Source organism: Haliotis cracherodii, unplaced genomic scaffold (assembly GCF_022045235.1).
Source record: "Haliotis cracherodii isolate W230 unplaced genomic scaffold, xgHalCrac1.p SCAF_3, whole genome shotgun sequence".
Taxonomy (NCBI): domain Eukaryota; kingdom Metazoa; phylum Mollusca; class Gastropoda; order Lepetellida; family Haliotidae; genus Haliotis; species Haliotis cracherodii.
This window is the reverse complement of record NW_027266286.1, coordinates 3,082,002-3,101,086: the sequence shown is the minus strand read 5'-3', so window position 1 is coordinate 3,101,086 and position 19,085 is coordinate 3,082,002. Positions and strand designations below refer to the sequence as shown.

The following is a 19,085-nucleotide window of genomic DNA, read 5'->3' as shown; positions in this document are numbered from 1 at the left end:
TTAAACGAGCCAAGGATGCGAGACATAATCTCAATGTCAGTGTTAAATTTGGTTCTGTACTGCTGGACGCTACAGGAATGAGTGTCAAGCATGCAGGTGCCATTGGATATGGCCTCCCACACCATGACACTACCGCCACCGAAATTGTCGAATTCACGTACACAATGTGGGGCAAAACGCTCATTTCGACGACGATTAACAGGTTGTCTCGCCGGTGAAGAAGAAATCGTGATTCATCGCTAAACCACACTCGTGTCCAGTTTTTCAAATTCCAAGGCTGTAAGGTATGACACAAACGCAAACGTCGGTGTTGATGGATCTGTTGCAAAACAGGGACGATAACTGGTCTTCTGAGTCGAATTCAAGCCTGGTGAAGATGATTCCTGACAGTCTGGTCCGATATCCTCTTCAAACCTGGGATGCGTCCTGCAGTCGTGGACGCCGTAGCTGTGGCATTGCGATGATGTAGGTTGAACAGTCGAATTAAGCGATCCTGTGCAGGGGTGGTAACTCTTGGTCGGTCGGTTCTTGGACGGTCTGCAGTGGAATTGAACTGTGTGTATCGGTCCCAATGGTACTCTTTGAATACTTCCTATGGCAATATCCGATCGGCAGCGATGAAAATGTTGACAATTGAATGACAAATTATTGGCTTATGCTTGCCTTTTCAAAGCCACTACCACAATTAACGAATGCATTTACTTGCACGTGCATTTTGCTTTACTGTTTTCCTCCATGACATTTTTTAACAATCAACAATGGCGGCGTTTTTACGCACCGATTGTCGAATATCAGGCCACCAACATTTTCCAATAACATATATCCAATTTATAAACCTGATTTTTTTGTGTAGTCAGGTTCAATGAACTACATACTACCTTTTTGAAGAGCGTAAGACTAAAATGGGACTTTGCGGAAAATGAGTCCAAGTGTTCGATGCCATATTAAGCTTATCAGTTGTATTTTTTGGTTCTAAGATACTGTAGTTTTAAAACATAAGAAGTCAAAATGTGATTCTTCAGCCATAAGGTGCCTTAACTCATTGTTGGTCACATATTTAGTTCTTAGATAGTCGTATTTGGGACAAAATAACAGAAAATGAAACTCCGCTTCAATCACATTTAATTCACATTGCCCAGAAAGTCTATGTGTCTATGTCTCTATGTCAGCGTACTTAAATCGTACGTCTATGAGAGCTACAACTAAATTGTGCTGAGGCTATTCTGAATCTTTTAGAATTGATATGAAACATGGAGTATTCTAGTGAAATGTGTGTCGTAAAAGGTTTGTTGTGACAACATTTGTCTGAGCATATAAACCTTGCCATGACAATCATAAATTCAGGTAGTTTTTACACCCAGTTAGAGTTATCTCCCTTGAAGTTTGTATTTCACTTATGAGCTCAAATTACGATGGGTTGATGTTTCCATATCATTGCACTGTTGGCAACATCACTGTTTGTTTGATAACAAATTAAGATGTATTACATACATCTTTGTCGTCCTGAGTAACGCGTAATTTTGAATGGAAGACAATGTCAAAACGGAAACACATCCGGAAACAGTCGAAACAGTTTTACACTATACATTACATCTTCCTTTGTCCTGAGATTCAGGTAAAACAGTTCTGCAGTTACTGGGAGAGAATTTGACATTTCAACTTTTCCTTTGGCATGCAAATAAGGACAAATTTGGATTACTGGACACACATTGGTCATGCCAACATATCCATAGCCGTCTTCATTCAACAAGAATTGTATATGATATACCAAATTATGAATTCCATGTTTTTCAACATCGTATTATAGCTTTTTCTTGGTAAGACGTTTTAAGAATCTTGAACCAATACCTGTGGATTCTAACATAGTTAAATATGTTTCATAACATTCGATGTACACTGTTTTACGTCAAGGAATATTTTAGAAACATATAAATGGACCATCTCAATAGATCTGTATTCATTAAGGCCCGGGGGCACGGTTGTCTGAGGCCCCACATTCCTCCTTGTCCATTGGGCACGCCAGAAACTTATGATTTCATTCTGCATGTATTTGTGAATACTCCCATAAAGTATAAAAAAAGATATTATCCCTGGTTGAATAGCCTTGCCTAAAGCCTGCTTGTGTTTGCATCAATACATATTCCGTGTAGCGGAATATATAATCACACCATTCACACCTCTCCTTTCTTAAATATTGTTGAAAAGTTATTCAAGGTATGAGAGTGGAATATTAACGGAATGTATATAACTTCTGCAATTAAACCATTCCGCTTGGATTTTTCAAATGTTAGTTTGCATTTTGTCCCAGTTCTGGAACTAACATATCCCCTTAAAATACATAAACGTCCTAGGTCTGATGTCCAGGAGCTCGTCTTGTATATGAATACTCCATTTCTAGGAGCCTAGTACGTTTAACATAATAATTTGAGCCTGCTTGGTACATGCAGACTCACGGAGCAGACTTGTATCAATACCAAATAGTGTTTTATATATTAAAAGGCATATACATCACTGTCTTTCATACAAACCCCTTTAATGTACTTTTTCAGCTGTTTTCTAACCTTAAATATGATACCTCCAGATAGTCTCCCTGCTTTTGCTAACTTAATCTATTGTACTAGAGAGAATAAGGAAACGTGTTCTGAAAGTTCAACTACAGAATCAATGTCTCTGAGACCCGCAATGCCAAATACAATATTAGACACAAAATTACAGTCTCCAATCCAGATATATTCTAAAATAAGAGCTGTATGGTAGGAGAACCAACACTGTTTTCATGATGTTTGTCTTTGCCCTGGTCACATCCCAAGGCAGCACGGTTCCCTTTCTGCTGGCTGCTCCGGAGCTGGTACACCGACAGCGGGTAGTGGTGGCATTGATTGAAGCGTCCGTAACAGGTTAAGCCATCACAGAGCGTCCAGGGCCATCCGGGATACGTTGACCTGTTTTATGAGTCCGCTCAATGTCTCTCGGAGATAGTTCATACAGATCTAAATCATAGGCTTCCCTGCCATTGTCCAGTACTTCCAAAGTTTATTTTTGCAGATTCTATAGGATTTGCTTGGTCCATCTGGGCTACCATACAAAATGATAGTATCTATTTCTTCTCCCGGTCTTCCAGCCGTGCATAAAAATGGCCAAATCATAATAATCATCGTTAAGTTTTTATAAATATCATCCACATCAAGCCTGATAATATCGTGTTCTTCCTTGTTCTTAGATTTCGTGGAGCACGGATGGCACAGTCGCCTAAGACGCCTCAGTTCTCTTACTTCAACATGCCAGAAACCTATAATCCTGGGTTCGAATCCCGGTTCGCCCCGATTATGTTCCCATGTTTGTCAGATTCATGCCCGTACTCATGGGTTTCACAAAGTGGTAAACGTCTGAGACCTGCTTTCCTCCAATATCAAAACGACGTTAGGCCCACCTGGCGACTCTGGACTGAGATTTGCGGCGTTATAGACAAATGGCTCACCCGTGCCCCCATAGATAGATGGATGTGATTTTATACTACCTACACTGATTCACACACCAAAGTATGATCAGTGTCACAGTGTCGACCCAGGAAGACGCTTCGTCAGACCACAACTGTATACATCGATCTGTTGACTTCATGATTGGTTCGCCAGCCGCCCAATCAAAACACGTCATTCTGTCTCTGCTGAATAACCATATCCAATGACCTTCGCTGAGGTCACCTCCTCCTGTCGTTACGTTTGTATTCACTGAAAGCAAAGCTGCTGTGACAAACGATGATATATTCGTGAGGAGGGTTTTACCCTGCTTTTAGCAATATCCCGACAGCAACACGACAGGGACTCGACGAATGTGTGCAGTGAATAAATATAAAACGTCAACGTCAGAGACAAAGTCTCGATTATCCGACGAAACAGATTCCATTGGGCGTGAAAGGCAAAATAGCTGTGAAAAGTTTATGAATGGATCACTGAAAATCAGTGATGACAGTGGTGTTCGCGAAAATGCATCATAACACATTATACAGAGTTTAATAATGACCCTAGAACAGATTACTAGCCAATGCCATTTTTTATAGTGAATCATTATATGCTTTTATAAGCATTGTTATTGGTACCCGTGTTATTTTTGGATAAACCGTTCACGAAGTCGTTCTCGTCAGATTATGTTATTTCAACCAGGTCGCCACGAACCGCTCGCACTCTTCCTGTTGCGGAAACATCGAACTATCATGGCTGCAACTGAGGAACTAGTTTGTAGGAAGTAATGTATTAAACGGTAATTAGCTCACAGATTGTAGTAAATATTCCATATTTTACCTAAGAATATAAAATAATTTGACAAAATGATGAACTTTTTGTAAACGTCAACGCCTGAAGATAATCAGTCACGATTATTTACCGAAAAAGATTCCGAAGGGCGTAAAAGGTCAAATAGCGATGGAAATATTGTGAATGTATCAATTAAAATTGCAGGCATCGTGTTGACAAGCTACGTTGGAGCCAAAATGTATCTTTCCATGAAGATATGTACACGCCCTACATGCCATTTTGGTTTGTTTGTTTAACCCCCTGGATGCCACAGGGACATATATGTCCCTCCTCTACAACCTTCACATTTCCGATCTTAGGAAAATGTGCGTCAGGAAAAAAAACTAGGCATCCAGAGGGTTAACGTCGCATTCAGCAAAATTCCAGTTACATGACGACGGGCTGTAAAGAATCGGACCACACGATCCAGTGATCGGCATCGGAGTTTACAGAAGAAGCAGGAACGGTAGCAGCAGCAGCAGCAGCAATAAGTCAGTACTGTTATACCTAATTAAGTGTATCCTGACTGGTACACATTGGAAACCGGCCATGTTTTCAAACCGGCCTCAGGTTTCAGAAAACAAACATTAGCTGGACAGTCTGTGTCTGCTGACAAAGTGTGTTGTTAAATATGGTCCTGTTGGTATCTGTATAAAGGGATATCTAAATGACAGCATTATCCTAGGTAACACTGTTTGACAGAATATCACCGTTATGTCAACACTCTGTGTCTGTTTAAGATCAGCCTTGTCGCGAACACGTATGACGTAGGTATCTGGACACTTGATCCTACTAGCCTGTCTGCAAGCTCAGCAGCCGCATTTCTTATCAAGACTGGTCATATATGTCACATAATGTCATATTGAATTCACACACGCTTGTCCAAGGTGTGCGTGACGGAATATTGATGCGTGTACGTTTAACGATTCATATTTAGTTATATTGGTCACAAAGACGCATATGTGTGTTGATTATACAGTAAACTACGCTAATAACGAACTGACAGATATAACGACCTATTTTTTTTGCCTCGTCTATTTGCTATTGTTATGCTGTACATATGCTTATAACGAACTACGGTTATAACAAACTACAATTAGTGGCCCCTTTGAGTTCGTTATAACCGTAGTTTACTGCAGGGAGTATTGGCTTACGCGGCGTTTAGCAGTATTTCAGAAATATCATCGATTTGGAAGGGATTCGAAAGCGAGCCTGCGGCTGGAGGAGCGAGAACTGTCACCACTAAGCCACCCTACCGCCCCGTATTAGTAATAACCAGTAGTTGTAATTCTGGCTTGTATCCCATAGCGTGAGTGAGTGATGTATTTTCATAAAGGCACTGTAGGGACCCAGGCGTTCTTGAAGTAGCTAGATGTATCTATAGTTAAAAAGCGTCATTTTACCTGGCAGATTCGAGATGACAACTCGGCCGCGAACGAAGGCGACATGACATCAAACGAGCGTCGTTTCCAAGATTGTGAAATTGATGATATATTTCACGCATAGATGTTAATAAAAGCAATATGTTAATGTAGTCAACCAATGTATCTTATATCATTAAAATCTCATATCTCTCAAATAATTTTCGAGCGTTTTGAGGTGAGATTGACAAGATTAGATAAATTCCATCAATTAGTTTTATCGTGTTTTTTCACATGGGTGATAAAACTGCTGTAAACCTCACTTAGGATGAAGAATTTGGCGCATGCGCAGGATATTGAACCCCTGCCTTTCAAGGGTATACACAATGACCTTTTATCCGAGAAACGTGTTTCGTGCTTCCGATGTTTGCCGATCACGTGTGCCCTGTGGTCAAGCCGGATGTATAGGTACAAGCACAGAGAGTTAACGTAAGAGTGTATTTATTACCGGTATATCAAACATCCGCTTCAAACAGTGTGGAGAGATGTGAATGTTTGACAGACGAGCTAAGCCCTCTTGGAGTTGTATTATATTGGTGAGCGTGAGTTATTTTATTTAACGCCGCTTTGATTAACAGTATTTCAATTATACTAGTAGTAGGGGACACTCGGAATTAACTTAAAATTTCCAAAATTGTAAGAGATATTAGTTTCTGGTAATAGTTGCTAAGCACAAAAAACATTCAATGACTTCTGCCAGTTGTTTTCATTCTGCCAGTAGCCCGCAGACGCTCTGCTCATGATGTCAATCACTGGATCTGGTCCAGATTCGATTATTTACAGACCGCCGTCATATAGCTGGAATATTGCTGAGTGCGGCGTTAAACAACAAAGAAACAAACAAACAAACTTGTAGAGTTAAATGGATACAGTGGAGAACCCGTGAGTGAGTGAGTGAGTGTGGTTTTACTCCGCTTTTAGCAATATTTCACCAATATCATGGCGGAGGACACCATTGTACCAATGTCGGAAATCGAACCCGGGTCTTCGGCGTGACGATCGAACGTTTTAACCACTAGGCTACCCGAACGCCCCCGTAATGCTGCAGAGACCTTGCAATAAGCGATGGAGCACCTTCTAACTCTGTCAATGTAATAGAGTTATAACAAACATACTTTGTGGTAGTTTTATAGAAAGTCCCAGTAATATTCAGTGTGGGTAAATTCACCTTGATCTCCGGCGTGAGGAGCGAACTCTTTAACTGGACTGCACCAACTCACAGAATGTTTTAGTACAAGACTTAATATCGTCTAAAAAGAAGACATCCCCATGGGCACCAATTGTGCTCTCCTTCTTGCGGATCTGTTTCTTTATACATGTGAATCGGAATTTCTGCACGGATTGGCAAAGTCCAAACAAGGTAATGTGTGATTGATAAACACATGCTCAGGACATGATCGAAATCGTACTATCGACTCTGCTGTTCGAGATTTCTTATGAATCCGGAAAAGGGTTTTGTCGTTAGTTGCTCCTTCATCACAGCTGAATTCAGCAATACACCCAAGACGTGTGTATTTGATCACTTTGGAATGTGATCAACCCGTCAATCTACGGGGCGATCTAACAAATATTCCGGGTCTCGGATAAGCTATATGTTTACAACTGTTACGTCACGATGAACAGGAAAGCTTCACGCTCAGAGTTGTTGCAAATTACGAGAATGCGGATATATGAGAACTAAATTATATGAAATCCCCGCCTGTTGAGGCAGATTTAAGAATATTGTGTCACCTACTTTTACTGCTGTTCAGTACTGTACCAGGTGTTCGCGACACGGGTCATCATGTCCTGAACAGGGTAAGTCAGGAATGTCAATCGTAACGCATGTCTTACGTCACTACTTTGAAGACGTGTGCGTGTGCGTGTGCGTGTGCGTGTGCGTGTGCGGCATGTTTTCGTTTCACCTTGCAGAATACTGGATAAAGATAATGTGTTTTATGAAATGAGTCCCCAGAAAAAAATCATTGTTTGGCTCGCCTGTCAGTGAAGGGATCAACATGTCTTGACGCAGTGAGCGAAACAATATTCTTACTCTGACCAACTTTACAGCCCCACCATCCCTACCCGCATCCCCAACCCCATCCCAACTAATTTTAATCTAATGTTTTTATTTTATTTCACGTTTCAATTTACAACCAGTGCATCGTCAATCAACAAAAGATACATAAATTACATTTAGAACATAATAAATCACATCTATTTTCACCTGTATATTTTTTATGGATCAAAATCAATGAAAAATGTACATTTTGTAAGCCAGGGGTCAACACCAAGTTATCCACGAAAATTAGACATATAATGGATAAGGTCGAAAGGCCTTCCATTGTCCATGTGTTATCGCGCGTGGCAGGAAGGCAACAACAGAACTCTTGATTGGTATCCTTGTCACCTGAAGGAGCGTGTTGATCTGTCACAATATTGTAACAAAATTAATCATACCCTTTGGAAGCTAGCGCTGACCCACATCATCAAATGGTGTCAAAAGTTATCTGCCGCTGACGTCTTCTGTTCATTTGGCATTTCTGTGACATCTCGCTCACGTCCAGGACGCCGGGTCTCCAGATACACCATCACCACGACGCTCCAGCAGGGAGACGTGTCATACAATCATGATCAAGGTTGTCCACATAGTGTTTTTAATAGTTTCCATGGCAATACGTGTTCATTGTCTGATTGACATTTATCTATTTGGGTTGTTCCCCTTGGAGGGTCAGTACGCCGGCGGGCGAGGTATGTTGCCTTCAGCCATGATGGCAGTGGACGACATCAACAAACGCCAGGACATTCTACCTGGCTACAAGCTGCATATGAAGTGGAATAACTCCAAGGTAGGGACTATGTTTGAGCTTTTAGAGACTAAAGATAAATATATATAATATAAATACATATATATATGTTATGATTAAAACGTATACAGCGTATTTGTCTGGTGCATCATATAATCGCTCCATTTTAGTTTAGCATCGAATTGATGCATAGTTTGACCATTCTTAGGATCGCATGGGTACATAATTAATACATAACCCATTTGTCATGAGTGACCACCACCTGGCTTACTGCTTACTACTAATGCTCGTGTGTCCTTCAACAAACAGTTTCAGCTATATCTGTGGATTATCAGTGAGTGAGTATGGTTTTACGCCGCTTTTAGCAATATTCCAGCATTATCACGACTGAGGACACAAGAAATGGGTTTCGTACATTGAAACCATGTCGGGAATCGAACCCGGGTCTTCGGCGTGACGAGCGAACGCTTTAACCACTAGGCTACCCGACCGCCCCCTGTGGATTATCAAGGCGATGATGATAATTCAAACGTGATAAGGTCCAAATACACGTATCACACACTCCAAAACCATACCGTTTCTACAAAGACGTAGCTGAATTCGACCTATTAATGGGGAATACCGTCATAATGACCTTAGGACATCACCACTTGGGATGTGTTGAGAAAAACACAGCTGCCCTCGTTCTTTTTTTAATATTAAAATTCGGCATGCTTCCCCAAACCAAAAACAATTCTTGCAATCTCTAGTTTTAGGTAATGCAGTTAACATCCTTTCAAAATGGTATTATTATATGTACTACAGTTAAATCGTTGACTCTTTCAGTGTGACCAAGGTATTGGTATTAAGGCCCTCTCTGACAACCTCAACAGTGCTGACAACATTCTCATGGTGATCGGCGGGGCGTGCTCTGGTGTATCCGAGGCAACAGCCAAGGCCTCACACCTGTGGAACCTCGTACAGGTAGGCACCTACAGTGGCCGCGATTGAACAAGGGCAAGTATTACGCGATATAGTACAGTACACAGGGACCAGGATAACACGTGCATCTCGTGCGCGCAAAGTGTATCAAACTCAGAATTACACGTGCATCTTGTACAGGTAGAGTACATCAGACTCAGAATTAGGCAAGTAGGAGTAGAGCAGAGTCAGTATTACACGTGCACATCGCGTGAGTACAATATAGGAGGACAAGCATTTCACGAGCACCTGCATAGATAAAATATATGTTGATCATCACATAGAGTTAACCAAAAGCTTTTGGTGAGGTGAGTGGAAACGTCGCGTTCAAGATTATTGCACTTATATAGCGACGTGCATGCACGTGTGTGTGTGTGTGTGGCTGTTTGTACCAGGCCGGACTAAGCCCACTGAGATACCATGCCGCTTTTTAACATGAATACCCCACTCATACACAGTATACTTACTCCGAGCCGACCAGTCCTTGTTTTAGTCCCTTAATGCCGAGCGCCAGACAGGGTAACAACGTCTTATGGTATGACGCGGCCGGGGATCGAACCTCGAACCTTCCGCTCTCCGGGCGGACGCTCTACCACTAGACCACGAAGGCGGTCCAAAAGCTTTTGTAACTGGCAATTGTTCAGTAAAGCGACATACGGCATATGTTATTGTTTGTTCAGTTTTCAAACATTAAACTATTTCTTCAGATCTCCTACGGTTCTGTGTCGCCTTCATTATCGGACAAGAAACAATATCCGAAATTCTTCCGGGTTATCGCCCCTGAATCCCAGATAAATACAGTGCGTGTGAAATTATTCAAGCACTTCGGATGGAACACAATATCGATCATCTCTGAGAATCTAGAACTTTTTTCTTCGGTAAGTATTGAAACAGTATTAATTCCAGTAATAACTTAACTGGCAGTGAACTTGCATCCTCCGAGTAATCATAAATTGATTTTATCACTCACTGACTGACTCGTTGATTAACTTATCCACCCATCAACTCACTCAACCACTCAACCACCCCCCCAACTACCGCCCACTCACTCACTTACTCACTCAACCACCCACCCACAAACTCATCCATTCACTCACTTACTCACTCACTCATTCAAACAACCGCCCACCCACCCAAACACCCATCCACCCTCTCACTCACTCACCTACTTTAACAACCCACCCACCTACCCGCCCACTCACCCACTCACTAATCCACCCACAAACTCACACACTCACTCCAGAACGAGAGAATACTGTTTGCCTCCAGTATACGACATATGAGTGCTGTCTACTATTTCCTTGTACGTACCACGCAACAACTCGTAAAATCTTTGTGAAAGTGACAGAACTAATGTTCGTCTTCCCAGATGAACGAATTACTTGATAACAAGTTCTAATAATGGGAACAACGGTTACTTGCACAAATCAATCACCGAGAAAATAATCAAGGTATGACGCGTAAATGAATCAATGCTCTTTACAGGCAACCGAAGATCTAATAAAGCAGCTCGATGCGGAGAACATGACCGTCCTGACGCAGCAGCAGTTCTTCAGCGACCCTACTCTTGAAGTACAAGCACTGAAGGTAATTGTAACAGTGTACACCAGCAAGCACTGAAGGTAATTGTAACAGTGTACACCAGCAAGCACTGAAGGTAATTGTAACAGTGTACACCAGCAAACACTGAAGGTAATTGTAACAGTGGACACCAGCAAGCACTGAAGGTAATTGTAACAGTGTACAACAGCAAGCACTGAAGGTAATTGTAACAGTGGACTCCAGCAAGCACTGAAGGTAATTGTAACAGTGTACACCAGCAAGCACTGAAGGTAATTGTAACAGTGGACTGCAGCAAGCACTGAAGGTAATTGTAACAGTGTACACCAGCAAGCACTGAAGGTAATTGTAACAGTGGACACCAGCAAGCACTGAAGGTAATTGTAACAGTGGACACCAGCAAGCACTGAAGGTAATTGTAACAGTGGACACCAGCAAACACTGAAGGTAATTGTAACAGTGGACACCAGCAAACACTGAAGGTAATTGTAACAGTGTGGGTTGATAAGTAGGTGGTAGGTGGCTGGGTGGTAGCTGGCTGGATACGTGGAAGATATATGGAAGGTGGGTGGTGGGTTGGGAGATGTGTGAGTTGATAAGCACAAGTGGTTGGGTGGTAGTGGATGGCAGATGGGTAGGTGGGTGGATTGTTGGATGGTAGCTTGTAGGTGGATGGGTCGGTGGATGTGTGAAAGGTGGATGGGTAAGTGATCTGAATTGTATGCCATCTATGATATAGTTCAAACCACTGTGACCTTCAACCCGTGAAGATCTGGCGTAGAATAGGCCTTCAGCAACCCATGCTTGTCTCCCCCGTGAAGATCGACTATACGGGATCTGGTCGTCAAGCTCGCTGACTTTGATGTATGTCATCGTATCCCGCTTGCATGGATCACTGGATTGTCTGGTCTGGTCCAGACTCGAATATTTACAGACCGCCGTCTTATAGCTGGAATATTGCTGAGTACGGCGTTAAACAACAAACAAACAAACTGTGACCTTCAACCTGAACATCATCGATCTGTTCCAGCATCACGATGCGAGGGTCATCGTGGGCAACTTCTACCCCCAGCGAGGACGGCGTGTCATCTGTCAGGTATGTCTCTCCCCTGAACACGACCAATCAGCAACAGAGCAAGGAACCAGCAAGCACCGTACACTAACTTTGGAGATGTGAACAAAAATCCATTTCGTCATTTTCAGTAAACTTTTCTGGTGGCCTCGTCTTCAGTTTATGGGTTTAATAAGTTGTGCATCTATAGAATCGAACCCGGATTTTCTGTGTGACGAGCACACACTTTAACCACTAGGCTACCTGGATCGTCCCTCCTTGACTAGGGGCGACAGTAAATGCTTACTAATCCAAACTGTGTACTGATGGCCTTGACCTTCGACTATGACAGGTGCAATCGGTGGGGTTCCCGACCCTCCTATTCGCCGGGATAGCATCATCAGTCAATTATATTTGTAATATATTTCATATTATACTTTGCCGTGCCAGAGAATAAAACCTATTCAAAGGCAAGTTTGATGTCTGACATGTCAGCAATTACCGGCACCAACTATTCTGTGATGAATCATTTCACAGACAGACACGTTAACAACCCAGGATAAAAACAACATACTCTGTTAATGTCGAAAAAAGGGCCTGGTAGCTATTCTTCGAGATACACATTGGTGCTTTTTGACTATGTCTATTGTGCAGCTGAGAACCTCGCCATAAGTATTATTTGGGGAATAAGAGCGTTAACAGGATTTTCATAAATTAGGATTAGTTCTATTTATTTCTAAACAGGAGGTTTATTTGTACGTGGGCGTTTGGGTAATCTGGTGGTTAAAGTGTTCGCTCGTCACTCCGAAGGCCCGATTCCCTACATGGGTATATTGTGGGAAGGCAATATGGCGTCCTTCGATGTGATAATGCTGGCTAATTGCAAAAAAAATACTCTCTCACTTGTTCACACTCACTCACTTGTACCATTAATTGTCAAGAAAGTTATCTCATTGTATTTAGGCGTTCAGAATCGGTCTGTACGGAAGGAAGGTGGTTTGGCTACTCCCAGGCTGGTTCGATCCCCATTGGTACACGGGATATAATGACACTGCCAACTGTACCACCCAGGACATCCTGAAAGTGATAGACAACGCCTTCAGCCTTGACAACGTTTACTATAATCCCAGCGATGACGTGTCAATCTCCAACATGACGCCATCGCAGTTCCGGTCGCAATACACGGATTACATTAACCGGACGGCAAACAGCACGTTAATATCCGGGCATGAGCGAGCACCTGTTGCTTATGACGTGATGTGGGCAGCGGCCATTGCGTTAAACCAAACCAACAACTATCTACAGAGAATTAGTGAGTGACTGTTTTTGTAAAATTGTATTGGTTTCGTTTTACCAATACTCAAAAATGCTAAATATGCCAAAATGTTCCCTTTTGTGTGTCTGAAACAGGAAACTGACAGTGAAAGTCATCCTCAAATATCATTGTTATATTTACATTATATTGTGATAAATACCCGGGACATATTCACTACCATAGCTTCGTTTTGAGATCAATTCGAAAGGTTCGATGCTCTATATAGGCGTCCATTAAATAACTCCGATGAGCCAGAGACTATCTGTACTAAGATAGAGAGACAGGACCGATGGAGGTGGTGACGTAACTCCTCGAATAACGGTATGTATGAACTCCGTGGGGTTTAGCTGAAAATGTCAGGACATGACTACGTAAATGGAATGTTATTATGTGATGGTCAGCATGAACATTGTTTTGTTCAGATGACCCCCGGAGAATCGAAAACTTCACCTACACAGACAGAGAACTAGGTCAGCTGATATATGATCACACCCGTCAACTTAACTTCTCGGGAATAACCGGACGGATCCAGTTCGATGACCGCGGGGATCCCAGGAGCTTTGTCAGCATCCGGATATTTCGAGGCCAGTGCTTACACAATACTCTTTTTGTTCATTATTGTTTGATTTGTTCGTTTGTTGTTTTACGCCGCACCCAGCAATATTCCAGCTATATGACGGCCGTCTGTCTGTAAAATTATCGAGTTTGAACCAGACAATCCAGTGACTGACATTATGTGCATCGATCCAATTGGAATACGATGACATGCATCAACCAAGTCAGCGAGCCTGAACACCATCTTGGAATGTGACATTAAATATACGCGGTAAATTAAATGTCTAACAAGCTTGAGTCGACTTATAAACATTGAACCATATATCGAAACTTGTCCCGACCAATAGCATACCTTGTCGTGTCCATCTGAATTTATTTCTCCAACTCCAAAATTTGAGTCTTTGACCTGGCTCCGGAGCTTGGTGTCCACATTAGACAACTTTTGAGGTACAGTCAAGCCAGCTCTTCCTACCAAGATTTCAAAGAGCGTAATTTGTTTGATCCCTGTTACAACATTCAAGGCATCAGTAAGGCTAATGGTAGACACGTGGAGGACATTTCCAAGTTCGTCGCATCGGTGACAGAGGTTGTCAGGTTGGATTCATTATTCATATGTTCCTTGTTTTTAACGGGTGAACAGTTGACTTGCCTTTGCATGTGTGTGTGTGACGTGTGCCACCGGTGGATAAGGATATTAAGCTCACCTTTTCGCGAACACTTTGTATCATCAATATTTAATAGCGATTCATAAACTCGTGTTCATGACATAGTTGGTGGTCCCTTTTGGGGGAGAATTCTTATGAATATGGAAAGGGTTTTGTCGCTTGTTTTTTATAAGACACTTCTTTGTTTGGATACATAAATGGGAAACTGTGTATTTGTTTTTGGATGCATTGTATGTAAATCTGGAAGAATCTCTCTGATTTGTCTGTACGAAGCCCCTGTTAACGTGGCCCCAATTCTGTGTTACAGACGCCAGGAACATTATCATCGGAGTAAGTGACATCACTGAGGAGGACATCCGGTGGAGAACTTCATCCACAAACTGCTCCGTGTTCCCAGGTACGCCTAGACAGGATATTATGTCGTTCGGGTGAGTGAGTGAGTATGGTTTTATGCCGCGTTTTGCAATATTCAAGTAATATCACAGCGGGGGACACCAGAAAAGGCCTGCACATAGTGTACCCATGCGGGGAATCAAACCCGGGTCTTCGTCATGACGAGCGAACGCTTTAACCACTAGGCTACCCCACCGCCCCATTGTGTCACACGGATGTAGTGATGTCGTTCAGTCACATGCGTTTATCATAATAATTCTCCAAGTGACAGGTAGGCGTATAGCATACTGACAGGTAGTGGTATAGCATACTGACAGGTAGGGGTATAGCATACTGACAGGTGGGGGTATAGCATTTGGTGTCCCTGGTGACAAAGTCCGTGGCCCGTTTGCACAAAGTGATTGTAGAGCAACGGTCATGTGCGTGACTGTAGATTTTAACGCCACTTTGAGCTGTGGGAAGTAACAGATTGATGTCAGTTTTAGCGCTATAGTATGACGTTATATATATTTATGGGCGTGGCATTTGTAGATGGGCGTGTCCCCGTGGATGGCGTGAGGGTGGAGGAGAGGGTCTTCACGCTGCTGGTATGACGTTATATATATGTATGGGTGTGTTATTGTAGATGGGCGTGTCCCCGTGGACAGCGTGAGGGTGGAGGAGAGGGTCTTCACGCTGCTGGTATGACGTTATATATATTTATGGGTGTGTTATTGTAGATGGGCGTGTCCCTGTGGACAGCGTGAGGGTGGAGGAGAGGGTCATCACGCTGCTGGTGCCGTTGTACATCGCCATGTGTTGTCTGGCTGGAGCCGCCATGGTGCTGGCCATTGTCTTCCTGGTGTTCAACATTGTCTGCAGGAACGAAAGGTAAAGATGGATGCATTGAAAAACGTCTCATACTTGTTTGGTTCGTATTAACAATGCCTTAAGATAAATTAACTACTGAGACATTGCGTCACCTTGACATGTCATCATGAAGAATGTGTTTACGTAGAATACTCGAGGGTACAGGAAGCAGGCAGCAGCGTCAGTTACCTGGCTACAATACACTGACGTATACATCATGATAGTTGCCACTTCCATCGATGCTTCCTTAACGAGCACAACTTTCAATTTGCACGTCTTACACACCTGCCCCTACAACCAGCATGTCCTTCACACCTGCCCCTACAAAGGCTGTGTGATATATACTGGCTCCTTCGATAATCATTTCCCTGTGGCCTCGTTATCCTTGATAGTTTACTGATTTACGTTTAGGATCATAAAGATGTCCTCCCCCAACCTGAACAACGTCATCCTCAGCGGGTGTGTCATCACCTACATAGAAGTGTTCTTGGCGGACCTGGACGATAGGAGCAGCCAGTGCAAGGTACACTACACAGAACCGAGATGCCAGTAGCAACTGATTCTATAATACAAAAGTGTAATAATCACCACCACCACCACCACCACCATCATCATCATCATCATCATCATCATCATCATTATTATTATTATTGTTGTTATATGATAATGATGATATTTCGAAATGTCATTCTGTTTCAGCTATTTAAGGTTAAGATCTTTGTCTTGACGATTGGTTTCTCGATGACATTTGGTGCCCTGTTTGCCAAGACCTGGAGGGTGTACGCCATATTCACATCCAAGTTTACAATCACAAGAAGGGTAAAAACTACCTTTGCCTCAACTATCATATCTTATTTTTAGAAGGTTGCTTTGATTTATTGTTTTACATCTGCATGTAAAGGGAACTTTGAATGACTAAACCTTGAAAGCAAGTCATGTATGTATTGGAAGTAGAAAGTAATTGTGTTGTAATCGAAGGAATTAAGTTACTTTAGAGTAGAAAACGGTTTACAAAACTATTTTAAATATAAAAAAGCATTAATATAAGGCTAACGATAACAACAAACGTATTGTTACAATTCACATAGTGAAGTGATGTCGTCATGTTGGTGTTGTATTGGAAGTATTGTACAATCAACTATACAGGTGTACAGAGACTGGAGCCTGTTTCTGCTGGTCGGGGTACTGGTTCTGGTGAACTCTGGGATCTTGCTGGCCTGGATACTCATGGACTCTATCAACATCACCCATCACCCACTGATACCTGAAGTGAGATATAGTTATACTCATCCATCACACACTGACACCTGAAGTGAGATATAGTCATACTCATCCATCACACACTGATACCTGAAGTGAGATATAGTCATACTCATCCATCACACACTGACACCTGAAGTGAGATATAGTCATACTCATCCATCACACACTGACACCTGAAGTGAGATATAGTCATACTCATCCATCACACACTGATACCTGAAGTGAGATATAGTCATACTCATCCATCACACACTGACACCTGAAGTGAGATATAGTCATACTCATCCATCACACACTGACACCTGAAGTGAGATATAGTTATACTCATCCATCACACACTAATACCTGAAGTGAGATATAGTCATACTCATCAATCACACACTAATACCTGAAGTGAGATATAGTCATACTCATCCATCACACACTGACACCTGAAGTGAGATGTAGTTATTATCCCACCACCAGACACTGATACCTGAAGTGAGATATAGTTATTACAAACATCATGCACTGAAACCTGAAGTGATATATAGTTATTATCCCCCATCACAAACTGACGCCTGAAGTGAGATATAGTTATTACAAACATCATGCACTGAAACCTGAAGTGATATATAGTTATTATCCCCCATCACAAACTGACGCCTGAAGTGATATATAGTTATTATCACCCATCACAAACTGACACCTGAAGTGAGATATAGTTATTACAAACATCATGTACTGAAACCTGAAGTGATATATAGTTATTATCCCCCATCACAAACTGACGCCTGAAGTGAGATATAGTTATTATCCCCCATCACAAACTGACGCCTGAAGTGAGATATAGTTATTATCACCCATCACAAACTGACACCTGAAGTGAGATGTAGTTATCACAAACAGCATACACTGACGGCTGAAGTGAGATATGTTATTCGATCTCTGTTTTAAGACATACAATCTTCTTTGACTGAAATGAGAATCCAAACATTTTTTATAATTTTTCAATGTGATGTTGATATACGGCTCACCCTATGAAGGTTCATTCTCCAATGAAATCACACAAAGTAAAAGTCAGTTCTCTTTCAAAAACACTCAGGACATGCATATCTTGTGAGCAGTTGATTTTTATGGTAACACATGAGTCCATTCTTTTATTTCCAGCAATGGTCGGTACCTAAGTAGACATTTTCATAACGAATACCGAGTTTAGTGCAAATATGAAAATAAATATGAGTATTAAATGTTACCTAAGAGCTGTTGCGCAAATACATTTGATAAGATCCCACAGCTATCCTTCAATTAAGTGTGTATGCTTAGTTTCTTCAAATTTGGTTGATTTCGTACAGAAACCCTTTCTCATTGCCATGTGATGATGATTTAATGATCCATATAACTTCCAGACAGTGACAGATTCCGATGTCATCATCCAGCCCGTCGTGTACCTTTGTAGCTCACCGAACAGCAAATACTACCTGGGACCCATCCTCGGTGTGCTGGGGACACTTTTGTTCTTTGGGGTCTTCCTAGCCTGGGAGACGAGAAAGGTATAGTAATGAACACAGAGTTTTGCGTGAGTTATGTGACACAGGTTGTTTTGTTTGTTTGTTTGTTAGCTGTTTAACGCCCCAGTCAGCAATATTCCAGCTATATTACGGTGGTTTGTAAATAATCGAGTCAGGACCAGACAATCCAGTGATTGACATCATGAGCATCGATCTACGCGATTGGGATACGATGACATACATCAACCAAGTCAGCGAGCCTGACCACCCGATCCCGTTAGTCGCCTCATACGACAAGCATAGTCGCCTTCTACGGCAAGCATGGGTTGCTGAAGACCTATTCTACCCGGTTTATGCACGCCAGAGCGACATTGGGGTGAAAATAGTTTAATTTGACTCGACTTGTATGTCGCTCTCGTGTTACATTTGCTAACGAACCAATTAAGTTCGGATTTAGTGCACAATGCGTCTAAGCTCCCATGTCTAAT

The 19,085-nt window shown here is 42.1% G+C and overlaps 1 protein-coding gene across 1 annotated transcript; it reads left to right on the top strand.

The window, feature by feature from the left end:
- Positions 1 to 8,460: 8,460 nt before the first annotated feature.
- On the top strand, positions 8,461 to 18,645 carry LOC139474159 (gamma-aminobutyric acid type B receptor subunit 1-like). The gene is made up of 12 exons (XM_071257047.1): positions 8,461 to 8,538; positions 9,322 to 9,459; positions 10,942 to 11,043; positions 12,047 to 12,112; positions 13,139 to 13,379; positions 13,805 to 13,966; positions 14,910 to 14,999; positions 15,715 to 15,865; positions 16,256 to 16,367; positions 16,544 to 16,663; positions 16,991 to 17,113; positions 18,496 to 18,645. The coding sequence occupies exons 1-12, from the start codon at positions 8,461 to 8,463 to the stop codon at positions 18,643 to 18,645; spliced, it is 1,533 nt and encodes a 510-aa protein (XP_071113148.1).
- The last annotated feature ends 440 nt before the right edge of the window (positions 18,646 to 19,085 follow it).